Genomic DNA, 16692 nt, shown 5'->3' with positions numbered 1-16692 from the left:
TAAAAAAGAATGAGTTACTAACAAACTTGACATATCTGACGTTATTAAAGTAGAATTTCATTCAAAAGAGGTTATAGTCTTATATTTTTCCTTTCTTTTGAATTATTTCTTGTTTTTGGAACGTACTTATGTAATGTTGGAATCTTGACATAAGAGTATTATGTTGAGCTTTTTTTTTGGATTTGGAATTTAGGTTATATTTTCAATTTTAAGTTATTCCTTTTCACATTGCATGTTGTTTATTTTTCACTTACATTTGATTTTTTTTTTGTGTCAAACATTTGAATAATGTTATGGCATTATATTTATTAATATTATTTTTATAAACATCCAATCCATGACGATTCTCACAAAAAAAGTCGTCTTTTAAGTTTTATAATTAATTAAAATTCAATATTAATTTGAAAAATATATATCAATTATTTTTGTTACAATATTAGTTACAAATATATGATTATTAATTAATATATTTTCAAGAAACAATGTGTTATTAAATAACTAATTTAATATCATTTATAAAGGCAATATTTTTTAACTATTAATTTTAAATTTTTTATAATTAAATTTTATTTTTAAATTAAATTGACTGTGTAATTACACTTGTGCAACCAAATAAAGGGGGTTGTAATTTATTTTTTAATTATTATATGACAAACAAACAGATCGTTATAATTACACTACCGTGTAATTGGAGAGTATAATTACTACCCTAGTAATTACACCAATTCCAATTACCATGTGGCTTTCCAAATAGGCCCTTAGTGCCTCTTAAATATTTTCGAATCAATTTCTGGTTCGATGATTATGTGAAAAATAGTGGTGTCCCCATCAATCGTCATCTTCAAATTATGAATCCGCCTTTAAATGGAAGACATACTCTGCAAGAGGATGTGATGAATGAAATTTTGATCTATCAAAGACCAGTTTGTTGTACTAGTTACCAATATACTTATGAGATGTATTTAGAGGCAGGGTCGGCTCATAGTTAAGGCAGGTAAGGCAATGGCCTAGCACCCCACCCATTTTTTTTTTTAAGATCCTATATATATATTTAATATTAAATATTTGAAAAAAAATTGTACTCCTATGTTAGTAACTTTGAAGTTTCAAGAGATATATTTGAGGAAAAGTACAATAATATCTTATTCTTTTTATGGGGGAATGGGGCCTTCATTAATTGAGATTATTTTTGGGAGAAGTACAATAGTAACTTTTTTCCTTTTTATGGTTGAGTGGGTACGGTTGGCATAATTGGGGGAATGAAAAAGCTTTTATAGGTAATTGTAGATTTGTAGTATCCTTATTTATTTGGTAACTATTCTATTGCCCATATTTACTTTTTTTTCTTCTTCTTTTTATTATTCTTGTACTCTTATTATTATTAAATTATTGAAAATTCTCAAGTCTCATACACAATTAAACATTCTGCTGCAAAACATAGTACTTACAAAAGATTAAGACTTACGTTTTGGTGTCTTCTTCAAATTATCAAGCATTGCAACAAGCAATCATTATATTGAAACAACGCAACACTATTTCGATATCATTATATCAACTTATTAAATTCTTGAATCAGGTTTTAATGTTCTAATTTTATCTTATATTTCATTGAAAAAATTTCATTGTTGATATTTTTATTCCATAAGTATATATTTTTGTTTCAGTTATTATTAGAATTTATTCAATTTAAATATGTCAACTAGAAAATATGAATCGGTTATGCAAAAAGAGAGAAAAAGAGAATTTTTTTTTTCAAAATTAAAACTGATTAAATCTTATATAAGATCAACAATGTCTCAAGAGAGATTGAATGAATTAGCTATATTATCAATTGGAAAAAGAATTGTTAGAATGAATAGATTATAAAATAGTGATTAATGAGTTCGCATCTAAAACAGCTAGAAAAGCATACTTTAAATAAAAATATCTCATAAAAATATATATGACAATCTTTCCTATTTTGAAAAAACAAAAAATAAGGGTTATCTATGAAGTTTGGCCTGAGGCCCCCAGTCTTGTTGAGATGGTCCAATTTAGAGGAGCTAAAATCTTGTTAATATTTATCAAATTAATAACAGGCCATTTCTATTTTTTATCAAGATGGTTGTTTAAGATAGGTCATAGGTTCGAGCCATGAAAATAACTTTTAATACTTGTATTAGGATAGATTATCTACATAACACCTCTTGAGGCGCGGTCCTTTCACAAATCCTACTAACACGATATTGCCCTTGTTAGACTCATTGTTGACATTATTCACAATATTAAGTTTTTTGGTCCTTTACATATTATAGTTGAATGAATGCTTTAAAATCTCATAATTGTTACCGAGGTTTTCACTTATGATAACGTCTGCAATAATATTCTTGACAAGCAGTAAATATCGTATTTGTGGAACACAAAATTTTTACTCATTTAACATGGTGTATTACATAGCATTCCATAAAATTTTAAATATAAAACATAGGGAGATAAATTGATGAGAATAGCACTACTTTATAGTTTAAGTATGAAAATTATAAAATATACATAACTTAGGATGAATTTTCTATGTATAATAAACCTATTAAAATTTAGTAATCTTATTAAGTGAATGAAGTTTGAGGGAATTGGGGGAAAATCTTATTGGTTATTATCTCGTGGAAGTCGGGTTTAAAAAATGATTTCAAAGTTATTTTGGGGGATAATTTCCATAGGGGTATATTTGAAAAAAGTCGTGGATAAAGCTTTTTTTCCATGGAGTATTTTTGACCCTTTTCGCAATTATAAAATATACATAATTTAGCATGAATTTTTGTATGTATAATTAACCCATTAAAATTTAGTAATCTTAAGTGAATGTGGGGCCAAAAGTCGCAAAGTAGTGGCAAAAGATATGGGATAGGAAAGTGGAGTCTCTAGAACACTCTCGTGCACTAACAAGCGGCACATTCTTGGAAGACGTAGCAAGAAACTTCTCAAAGCTTTTTTACTATATTCCTTCCGGTTTGAAATAAATGTCCATTTAATCTTTAACACACCACTTTAAAAAATATTAATTTTTAGAAAAAAATGATTTAATTAAAATTAGCATCTTATTATTAATCTGTTATATTTGAATTTGATCATTTACATTAGTACTAATAAAGGCAAATTGAATAAAATAATGTTAATTATACTTTTGATTATGTAAGTAAATATTATTTTGAATCAAAATAAAAAAATTAAATGAGAACGGAAGCACTTCTTTTGACGACACATCAAGGTCCTGCTAGAAGGTATTAGATTTATCTTTCACCGCCTATTTAAATATTGTCTTCTCAGTCTCTTGGAGCCCAACAAGAGTAGCCAGCAATCTAATCAATACAGTTCTCATTTGCATACATCCATTATCCATAACCTGCAACAATTAATTACCAACTATAATGGCTTTGGCCCGTTTAGCTTTGAAAAATTTACAACAAAAATTGGGATCATGCTCCTCCTTCTCTTTGCTGAATCCAAGTGTTAGTGTGAGGAGTCTTAATAATAATAAAAATGTAGAGAAACAGAGATGGTGTTCTGAATTTGTACGACGTTTTTCTACAGAGACAGAAGTTGGTGGTGACAAAGGAAAATCGGATAAGCAAGAAGTGGCTGTCACTGAAGGTGGCAAGAAATCAAAGTTGTTTCCGAGGAGACGCCGACGTGGTAGTCTTTGGAGACGCAATGACTCTGACTTTGCACCTGCTCTTTTTGGTATGTCTCAATTGTAGATTGAATTTTGTGATCATTTTTCTAGATAACAAGTCTTATTTCCTTAATTATGTTTCAAGCGTTTTTTTTTTGGGTATCGAACGATCTAGTTTTCTTAGCAGCTTCCATTCAATTTATAACTTGTGATGTAAAAATTATACATATATACACACACGTGCATAGTACTAGCTCCCTGTGTATTTGCCGACTCTAAATTCTAAATTTGTTTGATGTTGGGACAGAAAATTTACCATCGGGACTTGGAAATGCGTTGTTGCAAGCCACGGAGAATATCAACAGGATATTCGACAGCCTGAATTTGAACCCCTCCCAACTAATGGGAAGGTATAAGGAGGATGAAAAGAGCTACAAAATCCGGTACGACGTGCCAGGGCTAGGCAAGGAGGACGTGAAGATAACGGTGGAGGACGGAATGCTTACAATAAAAGGCGAACACAAGGAAGAGAAAGAAGAAGGGTCAGATGATGAGTTCTGGTCATCAAAAAGCTATGGGTACTATAACAACAGCATTTTTCTGCCTGAAGATGCCAAGGCTGATGAGATTAAGGCTGAGATGAAAGATGGTGTTTTGACACTCACTATTCCTAAGACTGAGAGGCCTAAGAAAGATGTCAAGGAAATTCAAGTTGTGTGAGGTTCTTTGGTTCAAAAGTAATATACTATGTTGCTTTAACTCTTTTAAATGCCTACTAATGCATGTTAGATCCTTAGAAAGTAATATATGTCGGAGTAATATATTTTTGAAGGATATAACATGGGTGCTTCAGCATTTGGGAAGTTGAGCAACATAGATAATATGTAGTTGAGCCACATAGATAATATGCATACTTACATACTAAGTAGTATCTGTACAAGGCATGGTGTTTTTTGTATAATAAGTACTCTTGGGTTTCAAGAGGTTGTGATAAGGGTGGTTTTGCTTTATTCTTTCCTCATATTTTTTTTTTCCATGATTTCAACCGAAAAGAACCATGAAAAATCTCTGTAATGCTCTGTTTACTTTTTGTTGTTTTTTCTCTTGGAAATGAATAGATTGATGACTTTCTAGTCTGTTCCAAACTAGAATTATGTCGTCTTCTGGGATTTATTACGAAATAAGGTTAAAAAAATTTAAAAATTGAGTTATGAAAATAATATTAAAAATATAAAATAGCAAAAGATACCGTCAAAGAAGTTGGGGGCGAGAGAGATATTTTATTTCTCTTTTCAAATTGATGTATGAAATAATATCAAAAGTATAAAATAATAAAAGATATAAAAAAAAAGATATAGCCAAAGAAATTAGAGGCGAGAGAAATATTTAATTCCTCTTTTCAATTTGATGTATAAATTAAATGAATCGACTTTCTATTTATAAAAGAAAAGAAGCTAATGCGAGGTTTTTTAAGAAGATGTTGCGAGGTTTTCAGAAGTTGCCTGTTTGATTGCAAGTCTAAGAAAGATGCTGCAAGGCTTGAAGACAATTTTATTACAAGACTGAAGAAGCTGCTAATAGGTTGTCTTTTTGAGCTACTTGCAAGCTATCTGCTTGAGGTACTTGCAAGTTATCTATTTGATTATAAATTTATTTAGTTGATTGTATATTTAAATGGACACTCATAATACGATGTATTTATAATATTTTTTCTTGAATGTTTATTAATAGATTTGTCCTTCGTTAAAATTTTACTAGAAAAAATTTAGTGGGAAAAAATCCTAATAAAAGAAAAAGAGTACACACATTTAGTATTACGCATTGCTAGTCGTCTCATTAAAATTTTTATCAGGAAAACCCATATAGGACAAAACTTTGATTAAGGAAAGAAGGGTACAACGTGTATTTTATTCTCCCCGATTAAAGCATCACATAATTCTTGAAGATGGTGCACCCGATCTTGTATACCAACTTATCATGTATTGAGGTTAAAAGGTTTTGTAATTAGATCTGTCAAATGTTCATTTGACGAACTAGTTGATCATCTAGATCTTCTTACCTTTGATGGAGTTGCATCATAGCCACATAATGTTACCGAAATCACGGCAAGTACATTCCAGGCTTGCTTTAGCTATTTTCTATGCATAATTTGATTGTCATTTTGAATAACATGGTATGACAGTAACACCTCATGAGACTAGATAACATATATAGATCGAACTCTTAAGTCGATTAGATGAATGCCCTCTATATCTAAAAAAAATTGACAATTTTTGTTAGGATAAACATATTCATATCAGGGCCTTCATTTGTAATATACAATTGATCTTATTTCAACATCTCTATGTAAGAGTGAGGCTATATCATGCTCATAGTTAAGCTATATCATGCTCATAGTTATAGTAGGATATATAAAAATGCATCAATTGCACAAGGATATGATATTTCGGGACCAATTCAATTTTCTCCAATTTTTTCCTTTCAACCTCTTTTATCAGATAATCTAATGATTTTGGAAACTCTTCAAGAGTTCAAATAGTATACAAGTCATCAACTTGCACAACAATATGAAAGATTATTACAAAGAGACAAGGTTAAACAGAGTCATCTTTGTACCAATGAACATTCATTAAGGCGATTTCAGTACATCAACCTTGATTAATTTAATCTATTTAAGGATTATAAACAATTTTCTTAATAACTTGTATATGCTTCAAGCATTTTGAATTCTTCAGAAATTTTCATATAAATTTAGTCAAGTTAGCCACATAGGCTGTGACAACTTGCATCAATATAAATTGTGACATCTTCTGATGTCTGGACTACAGGTCCAATTGCTTACCAAGATGTATCATTTCACTTGGTAATTATTTCTACATCAACATGTTTTAAGAGACGTAGAATTCAGATTCTCACAACCTTATACAATATTGCACACTATGTTGGATCAAACATATAGTCGACATTATATCATTTGTATCGGTTCACAACTCGACATAACCGAGATCTCATCACTTCATTAATTTTAGGTACCTGAACCTTCCATGAGGTTTCATGAAGTGTTATGTCGTAGGCTCTTCAAGAGCATATTGCCTCTTTATTATGATCCTTTAAATCATTTGCTCTTCATGGGAAGAGAGATACATACAAATTAATCATGTGCCAGCAACCAGATTTGAACTGGTGACACAAGGATTTTCAATCCTCTGTTCTACCAATTGAGCTACCCGACTATTCCCAATGTAGTATCCTTATTTTATTAGAGAACTGGGGTCTATGTCAATTTGGTTCACCGGTACTACGAAAAAGTCTTATGCTTACGTTACTGTTATTGATGGTTTGATTATTTTGGACCACGAGGACCCCGGTCGTGCTTTTGGTTTCCATTCCAGTCATCATATAGATAATAGATCTCCTCGTGCTCTCCCATAAGAACTTGGAGCCTGTATCATGGTGAAGATAAGGTAAGGCTGTGATTCTTGCTAAAAAAACATAGCGAACGCCTTTGAGTTACTGGCTCCATGGATTTGCCTTGGTATCATGTTCATACTGTTGTATTGGATGATCCCGGTCGGTTGCTTTCTATTCATATAAAGCATACGCTCTACGGTTGCCGATGGGCCGGTTGGCTCGACGACTCGTATGAACTAGCAGTTTTTTATCCTTCTGATCCTGTTCTTGATCCAATGTGTATAGGGCTTTTCTTTTTGTTCCCCTTGTAAAGCAATCTAAAGAGACCAGAACCACGTGAAAATAGGTTTCATAAGCAAATATTATTGTGGAAATCAAGGGAGAGTGCCGTTTTAGAAAAGATACAATAGTTTTCGATTCCCCCGATGGCACCCACCATATCTTGCTTCGGGGCCGATCTCTGGTATCGGAGCAAATAAATTCAATGATTTTCAACATTCTATTTGTTTCTTTTTTCCATCACAAACAGATTTGCCGCATGGATTGGATAGAGTCCCCCCGTCTTTTTGCCCTTTGGCTGGTAATCACATCGGCCATAAGGTGGTCTATCACCTCAAATGGGGAGAAAAGAATTTTTGTTGTTGGAAATTCCTCTCCGCTTTATTAAACTCTTCTCTTAGGCGAGAGCTCACTTAATTCATTTGGCCAAATTCTTCACTGATAGAAACCAAATTGAAGGACTTGACTGATAGAACAAGTACAATAAAAAATCAAATAGAAAGAATTACAAAAGAGAAAAAGAAAGTAACTCTTGGACTCGGATATGATAGAATTTTGCACGTCGGGCCCTTCGGGTCTCATATTTTGGCCGAGTTTATCGTACCTCCATCCCATATGTTAGGCGGCCGTAATATTTTGTTACCCGTTTCAAGGGTTATTGCATTTGGTACTTATTCATCTACCATGCTTCATGCATACTATAGACTTGTCCTTCAGGGACATTCAATAGGAGCATTTTGCAGCGGAAATATGAGGTTAATTTTGGGTTAGCAAATACTTCCGGCATTGACTTGAATTATCTTTTGAATGAGGATCATACTGATGATAATTCACAACATATTTCTTAGATGCTTATTTTCTCCCCCTTATGTTAGAAGACTAACATATATCCCCATTATCTTTGGGAAATTCATTTGTGTGCATCGTGATATATTCATTTATCATATATCGCACATTAAGGCTATAAGATGGAAATATCTAGTTCCTAACCCTAAACCGATTATGAAGGGAGAATTTAATATAATTTATTGGTCTAAAGCATACAAGCGTTGTTATATGCAATATATCATATCTCATACCACAACCTGAAGCTCTATTCTCATAAACAATGGTTTAGCTATATTATGGAGGCATCCAATGCCAAACCAACTTAGATATAAACTAGCATTATCAAGATGAATTGTCTTGATTACATAATTTGAAAATTGTGCTTCCAACTCAATTATTTTGAGTAAGCAACTCCATAAATGTCAAATTGTGGGTTGACAATAAACAAACACATGATCCTATCATAGATGCATCTATTTAAGACATCACATTGCAAATTTAGGGGATCCAGTCCCAACATTAGCTAGTGCAATCAACTTATTATGAGAACAAACAACACAAAAGAAATCTTGAAGAATCTTCTAGTTCTTCAATATATTCCGAATACTCAAGTAGCACGTCAGATTTAAATTAGGACGACTAAAATGGTCATGTTAAATTATTTGTACTTGTAAACTTCAAGTTTACCATGGCGTGTGGTATTTATTTGAGTAAACTTCTGGTTTACCATTGCACGAGATTTTATACCAATAAGCTTCTGGTTTATTGTGGCATGTGATTTCATCATGCTTAGGTAATGTTTCACATACATATTTCTTACCTGGTAACTTGGAGATATCCAATCTTCCAATCATTTGTAGTCTCAATATGATAGCCATTTTTGTTGTCAGTAAACTTTAGGCTTACTAGAATTGTTGTTCTGACCGTAATAATTATGACCTAGGATGAATGGTGCTATCATATATAAGCTCTTCGAGAGACTTCACTTTATCTACCCAAATAAGATATTATTTGAACACTGCTAGTGTGATAATACTTGTAGATAAATAATGAGCTCTTCTGCAGCTCTTGATCATTAGTTTTTTCTTACTACCAAATATTTTTTAGGTACTTTTGGTATGTGAAAGAAAATTTGGTTAGACAATACTTGTGTCAAAGAAAATAGTAATCAAATGGAAATTCAAAGACAATTTTAGACTATAAATTACGAAAACTAAACATTAAACTCTAAACTTCAGTATTTTAAATATCTCCTTCAAGGAGATTAGCCATCAACATCTGAATATTTTTGTATAAAGCGACAACCACATAACAATCACATCCTTCATGAAGGGATACGTTAAAGGAAATCAATAACAACCTACCATAATGTATCAATGTGGTTATAGGAGAAAGTAATTTGCTCTGCTTCCTTTTGCTTTAAAATGATACTTTAATAAAATTATTCAAGATGTTTCTACGTTCGAGAGGTACGTGTTGCAATTCCATAATTTCTTACCACAAAAATAACATGTATATCCCTTGTTATTTATCTCTCTTGGAGTGGTATTTCTTCATTCACTTCAGGGAATGAAACCTGATAATTCAAATGTGCTTGAAATACAACGTTCATCAATAGCTTGTTATTTTGCTCAAGCACAAGACATTGCTTCAGAATAGTGCCTTAGATATTTTACTAATCTTTTTTGCTTCGGGAGTAAAATTTAAAGTTTTACTACTTCGAGAGTAAAGTTTAAAATTTTACTACTTCGAGAGTAAATTTCAAGGTCTTACTACTTCAGGAGTACTTCAATATTAGATTTCTACTACTTCGGGAGTAAAGCATACAATATTCAGAATATTTCTTCTCAATTATTCTATCTCTTTTGAAGATGATTTGTGATAACTTCACATCCAAACGTAAGTCGTATTTATAGGCTTTACTAAAATACTATCACATTCACTCCAGAAAATGGATCTGTATTTGTAACCTATTTCAAAAAGTTCACATTCTTCAAGAACGAAACATAATTATTTGAACTTGCCTTAAGCATATCAAATCGTGATAGCTTAGAACTTCTTTTAAGATATTGCTACTTCAAAAGCAAATCGAGGCATACATATAATGTAGAGAATTTTTCTCTAACATATCTTTCACAATAATCATAATAGGCCTATAAATTATTATCACTTTTAGTGATTAACGAAGACATGATATACCACTTTTGCTGGTTGTAGATTTATTTATTTATTTATTTATTTTTTTATTTTTTTTATGAACTCTGTTGGAATTCAAGCGAATCGTGACATTAATATCATAATATTTCTTAATGTCTCTTCACGTATTGCTCTTGAGGAGCAATTAATGCTTTTGAAATTTTAATAGCGTGAAACGAATTAAGAGATACGTACAAATCAAAATTCATAAGTTGTTAAAGAATCATACATGCAATGATTCCCCTTTACCACGTTGCCAACGAATCTTATATGCATATGCATACGTTAGTCTCTTTTCTTTAAATGGAAGGAGCATAGCAAATAACGACTTATGATATTTTCTACAATATTACAATCTTTACTAGCTAATCCCATAAGAAAATTAAGTAAATATAAAAAGAAAGATACTGCCTGGCATCATTTGCGTTCTCTGTAGCATTTTAACACTTTGATCTTTTCAAAATAAGTGCTCAAAGTAGAGTCTCGTGCTGATAACGTGTTATGAAATATTATTAAAAGTATAAGGTAAATAAAAGATATAGCCAAAGAAGATGGGGAAAGAGAGATATTTTATTGCTCTTTTCAAATTCATGTACAAATGAACTAAATTGACTTGACTATTTATGGCTGGTAGAAGAAAAAAAGTCATTCCTAAGGTTTGCTTTTCAGAAGATCTTCGAACTTGTGCTTTTCATAGACCCCTTAACCGAAACGTTGACCATCCGGACCCTGATTACAAGATAAAATGTGTCATTTGAACCTCTCGTGCCATTTGATTGCAACTCCGAGGAAGCTCTGACATGGAAAAATAGACCAAGGCTGGAATTTCGACCAATAAAATAAAGTTGTTGACAAAAAAAAATTAATTTAAGAAAAATTAATTTTAAAATGAGCTACTTGCAAGCTATCCTCGATAGCTTGAGCCTACTTGCAAGCTGCCGCTTCGCAAAAACTATTTAAATAATTAAAAAAATGGTGCCGTTTTTTTGTCTGAGATTTATTTAAATAGATTTGAATGGACATCCATAATACGGTGTATTTATAACAAATGTGTATATTTCATGAAGTTACAAATTAAGGGGAGAAAACAAATGCTTATTCCTACATAATTTTATTCTTCTTCTAGCATCTACATAAGAAACTTATGACAGTTTCGGATCTCGTTTGACCATTCTTACGGCTGGTCAGTTATGAATAAAAAGTCATTCCTAAGGTTTGTTTTCGAAATCAAATTTCCTTCCGATATCTTAAGTAACCAGATTGTCCTCCATTTATCAGTACTATGTTAGCCAGCCTTTTATTAAATTTGCAAATGTTTTCGGTAAAATCCGTCGACACCAAGTGGACGTATCAAAAGATGACACGTGGCAATGGTGACATGTTAGATTCGAGTCAGCAAACGAGGGACTCTGGGAAAGCATACTATGTTCTGAAGAAGTAATTTGGTAACCACCACCGGAGACAGAAACTATATAGGATTCGGAGAATCATGCCAACTCACCGATCAAACGTCATTCAATGCACAACCATTACAGAAGACCCCCAAGATTCTTCCAGCCTTTATTAGCCTTTATCACCTCTTAATTACCTTTTATTACAGCATTAATATTAGTTATTAAGTGGGCATGATTCATGGAACTTGTACCCCATAGCTCAAGTATAAATAGAGCTTCTCATTTCATTGTAAAGGGCATCTGAAAATATATACAAGAAATACCTTACTCTTATTTTGCTCTTAGTCCTAATTGCTCTTATTCAATTAAGCAAAGTTCTAATTGTTCGCTTGCTCGGAGACTCTAGCTCAAAAGCTTCTCCAAGGCTCAGGCTATTCTAACTCTTTATTTTCAATTATATTTCATTTATAGTAATTTTAATTGCAAATTACATTGCTATTCTGGTTACTTTAATCCACGTTTCCTTGACCAGATACACAATTCAACTATACCAATTTTGCGGGTAAACAGTTTGGCGCCCATCGTGAGGCTAGGACAATTGTGGTATCATTGTGACCCTGCCAATCACACTAATTCTCTTTAGTTCTTGTTGTTAGACTCAATTGTTGTAGATACAGGACCAGTGGCACTGGGGATTGTCGCATCAAAACAGCAAAAATCATAAAAATAAGTAACGGAAGCATCTGAAGATGGCTCCAGAATAGTGGCAGAAAAAAAAAACACTGTAGGCATCATGTCCGTATAAGATACCAGAGATAGCCCGAACTGGCTCCGGAATAAAGAAAAGGAATGGGGGCGGCCAGATCAGTCCCGAAAAAAATAGAAGGAATTAAGAACCGGCTAGACCTATTAGATGTCAGCACGGCCACAATTCCTTTGCAATATATTTTCGTTCAACTCCTGTAAACTGTCATATATTCAAAGTTGTAAACACTTGTGTATGTTCAAGAATTGGAATGAAGCAAAACTTGCACCTTCTAAACATTCTCGTATATTTTCGAATGAATAAAATCATTCTTAATGTGCTCAAAGCAAATAAGGATCACGAATCCGAACAATTGTGCCCAAATGAATAGGAGACGTCTTCTTCATAAGCACCGAAACATAAGGGCCCTCTCTTATAAAGCCATGCAGTTAAATGGCTAAAAGGCCGGATGCTTTGTTTCTCGGTCGTAAAGTTAACCGGCCATGTTATTCCGGGCTTCACCAAAACCAGAAGATACAAATTCTTGTTCATTAACATCCCCGGCATCCAAGGCTGCGAGGTTATAAAGGTTTCGGGTATAACTAAAAACCCTATAGTCAAACCCCTAAGTCTAACTAGTTTTGGGAAAAACTAAAAACCCAGAAGACTAAAAGTTTCGGGAACAACTAAAAATCAAAGAGTTAAAACTCAACGATCAAGAGTTCCGGGTGAACACTAAAAACCTAAGATCAAGCTTTATGTAGTGGTGATACTTTTTCAGCACCAACTGGCTGTTAGGGTAGAAAAACCAGTGGCTGAGTTGTCATCTAAATCCCTAAGTCTTTGCACTCTTTTTTCCTTCGCCCGATTTTTGTCCTAATTTGGATTTTTTTTTTGGCAAGGTTTTTAATGAGGCAGTCGCGAGGGTGTTTACATGACTTTCCGATACGAAGGGGAAAATCTTCCACTTCCCGGTCACATATCAGCGGGTAACCACAAAGTGGAGGGACTATCTATATAGGGAAAAATTCGTCGACACAAAGTGGACATATCAAAAGATGACACGTGGCGATGGTGACGTGTTATATTGGAGTCAACAAGCGAGGAGCTCCGGAAAAGCATACTACGTTCCAAATAAGTAATTTGGTAACCACCACCGCAGACAGAAACTATAGAGGATCCGGAGAAGTATGTCAACTTACCGGTCAAACGTCATTAAATGCACAGTCATTACAGAAGACCCCCACGATTCTTCCGGCTTTTATTAGCCTTTATCACCTCTTAATTACCTTTTATTGTAGAATTAATATTGGTTATTAAAGGGCATGATTCATGGAACTTGTACCCCATAACTCAATAATAAATAGAGCTTCTCATTTCATTGTAAAGGGCATCTGAAAATATATATATACAAGAAATACCCTACTCTTATTTTGCTCTTAGTTCCTAATTGCTCTTGTTCAATTAAGCAAAGTTCTGATTGTTCGCTTTCCCAGAAACTCTAGCTCAAAACCTTCTCCAAGGCTCAGGCTATTCTAGCTCTTTATTTTCAGTTTTATTTCATTTATACTAATTTTAATTGCAAATTACATTGCTATTCTGGTTATTTTGAGCTACATGTCCTTGACCACGTACACAAATTCAACTGTACCAATTTTACGGGCAAACAATAACCTTCTACATTTCTGTACAAAATCTAGCTAGTAATTGTGAGTTACCCTTCGACAGATAAAGAGAATGACATGTCTACCTCTTTCCTACTCCAGAAGAATGAACACTACATTTGATTGATTTAATGTTCTTGAAATCAATAAGATCGACATTATTGGAGAAAAATCAATTGATTTGATTTTCTCGAAATCAATGAATGGACTTGAAATCATCAATTCATACAAGTATACATCCTAAAACCTAAGTTGGGGTACTCTTGGGGACTTATGGATAGTGCCACTTCAACGAGTAATAGCCTGTTTAGCCAAGCTTCTAAAATCAGCTAATTTTGAAATGTGTTTTTTTAAAGTGTTTTAAAAAAAGTATCTTTGATGAGAAGTAGTTTGTGTTTGGTTAATTAATTTAAAAATCACCTTTGAGCAGCAATTAGTGTTTGACCAAGTTTTTGAAAAGTGTTTTTTGAAATAGTGTTTCTGAAGAAAAGCTACTTTTTTAGCTTCTGAAAAACAGCTTCTGCTATTGTCACTACCTATTTCACGAGTTGTGAGGGCACTCACACTATCTCCCTTGTGGGCGAACTCTTCTCTTAATCACATCGTTTAAATGAAATACATACATAATTGGATACAACAATTCAATTAAATGACTTACTTTGTATTAATAACAGTGCGGAATAACTAAAAGTATTACATCCCCTAAAACCTGGTCTTAACTTGTACAAGAGCTTCTAAAAGAAACACATTATCTGAGTACTGACATTACAAAACTCTAAGTAAAAGAATGGGAAAATGTCTATAGAATAGGAAGTAGACAGCATAACATAAAAAGAGATTTAGGGCTATAGATCCGACTAGTAGCTCACCCCAAGTCTCTGACGAACATCATCGGGATTAGTCGCGAGGTCTCAGACAATAATATGGATCAACTCTGCACTCCACAAGGAATGCAACAAAAGTAGCAAGAGTACAATACTAGTACTCATAGGCATCATAGGCCGAAACGACTAGATAACGCATGCAAAGGAAGAAATCAACAAGTTGAGCACATGAGCAATTAGGTGCAGTCACGAAACATGTTCAAGTATAAGATCAGACAGAGGGTATAAAATGCCAAGTAAGACAATTAATGAGTAAATGAATGAATGTGATGCAATGGAATACAATGCCCCTAGGCCACCTCTCCAATCCTGTACACACATGTTAAGGGCTATGTCTCAAAGTCATGACTCGTGGGGGATCCGCGAAGTCTATGTACCACATCGCTCTCTTTCAAAGACGATTTTTATATTGAGTCCACCTAATATAAAGGAAATTTCAAGTTTAAAAGGGTTTGCAAAAATCAATATATCTCGCACTTAGGCAAAGACATTGGAAGCTATCAATAAAACTCGATTTCCCGCAAAAACCTCGTGTATCAATAACACCCCGATAATAATTATTTTCAGTGTAATAAAAGATTTGTCATAAAGGTTATCAATAAACATCGCGTACAACCGCGACAAAGACCTCGGAGGCTGTCAATCACTTCCTTACCATCAAAACAGTCATGTATGAAAATGAAAAGCATGACAATCATGGAATCAATTGCAACAACATCGCAATCATAGAATAAATAAATGCATGTTACGAAAGCAAATTACAACTCAGTTCAATAATAATATCCTTCCCTTTTCCGTGTAATAAGTAAACTGCCATATAAAGTGATAAGGTAGACACACACACACACACACATTCAATAAACAATAATATCTTATTAGCAAACTTGGCGACAACACACCCATTTTCTTAAAATAAATAACAATATCCATACCAAGGCAATGGATTTATCACCAAAACCATGCCCCATGGCCTAACATGCTTTCCCTATCAATATATCTATGTCTCTTCATTGTTTATGGTTCACTTTTACGGAGTGCATAAAAATTGCCCTTCATTGTTTACAAAATAAACGAGGTTATAGACTTTATTCGGATTTTATATTTTTTAGAGTCCCACCTAATTTTATAAAGGAAATTAGGAAAAATCATGATTGATGATGAAATTGAATGTGTGTGTCAAACAAGAAAAAATGTGTGTGTGTGTGTTTAGAATGGGTTGAATGTGTGTGTGTTAATAAGGAAGAATATGGGTTGGTTGATCTTGAAAAATAAGCTTTTTATGATTGATGATGAAATTGAAATGTGTGTTTTGGAGGAAAATGGGTTGATTGATTTCTTGAAGAAGAAGAAGAAGAAGAAGAAGAAGAAGAAGAAGAAGAAGAAGAAGAAGAAGAAGAAGAAGAAGAAGAAGAAGACCACGATCGGTAGAACGTGGCGCCAATGTGGCGGAGAGTGTGACCTTCGAACATCAAATGTGTGATTCACTGAAAAAAGTACTAAAATAACGGGGGGATAATTATTTCTTGCAAAATTTGTCATATTAATATCATAACTCCATCTTTTTGGGAAAAAAATATTTTTTTAAGGAAAAAGAGTTGGTTTCTTTTAAAAATGTTACAAGGGAGTTAAAATCAGTTCATTT

The 16692-nt window shown here is 33.1% G+C and overlaps 1 protein-coding gene across 1 annotated transcript; it reads left to right on the top strand.

Moving 5' to 3' along the window:
* The first annotated feature begins 3298 nt into the window (after positions 1-3298).
* LOC132040459 (26.5 kDa heat shock protein, mitochondrial) lies at positions 3299-4816 on the top strand. The gene is made up of 2 exons (XM_059431099.1): positions 3299-3717; positions 3957-4816. The coding sequence occupies exons 1-2, from the start codon at positions 3405-3407 to the stop codon at positions 4367-4369; spliced, it is 726 nt and encodes a 241-aa protein (XP_059287082.1). The 5' UTR covers positions 3299-3404; the 3' UTR covers positions 4370-4816.
* Positions 4817-16692: the final 11876 nt, after the last annotated feature.

The sequence above is a fragment of the Lycium ferocissimum genome, chromosome 12 (genome assembly GCF_029784015.1).
Source record: "Lycium ferocissimum isolate CSIRO_LF1 chromosome 12, AGI_CSIRO_Lferr_CH_V1, whole genome shotgun sequence".
NCBI classification, from domain to species: domain Eukaryota; kingdom Viridiplantae; phylum Streptophyta; class Magnoliopsida; order Solanales; family Solanaceae; genus Lycium; species Lycium ferocissimum.
The sequence above is the reverse complement of the archived record's forward strand: the minus strand, read 5'-3'. Positions and strand labels throughout refer to the sequence as shown.

Bases quoted from the DNA above. Each gene is read 5' to 3' on its own strand.
- LOC132040459 (XM_059431099.1), top strand. From the start codon at position 3,405: ATGGCTTTGGCCCGTTTAGCTTTGAAAAATTTACAACAAAAATTGGGA. The intron at 3,718-3,956 runs GTATGTCTCAAT...ATGTTGGGACAG, and splicing joins CTTTGCACCTGCTCTTTTTG to AAAATTTACCATCGGGACTT.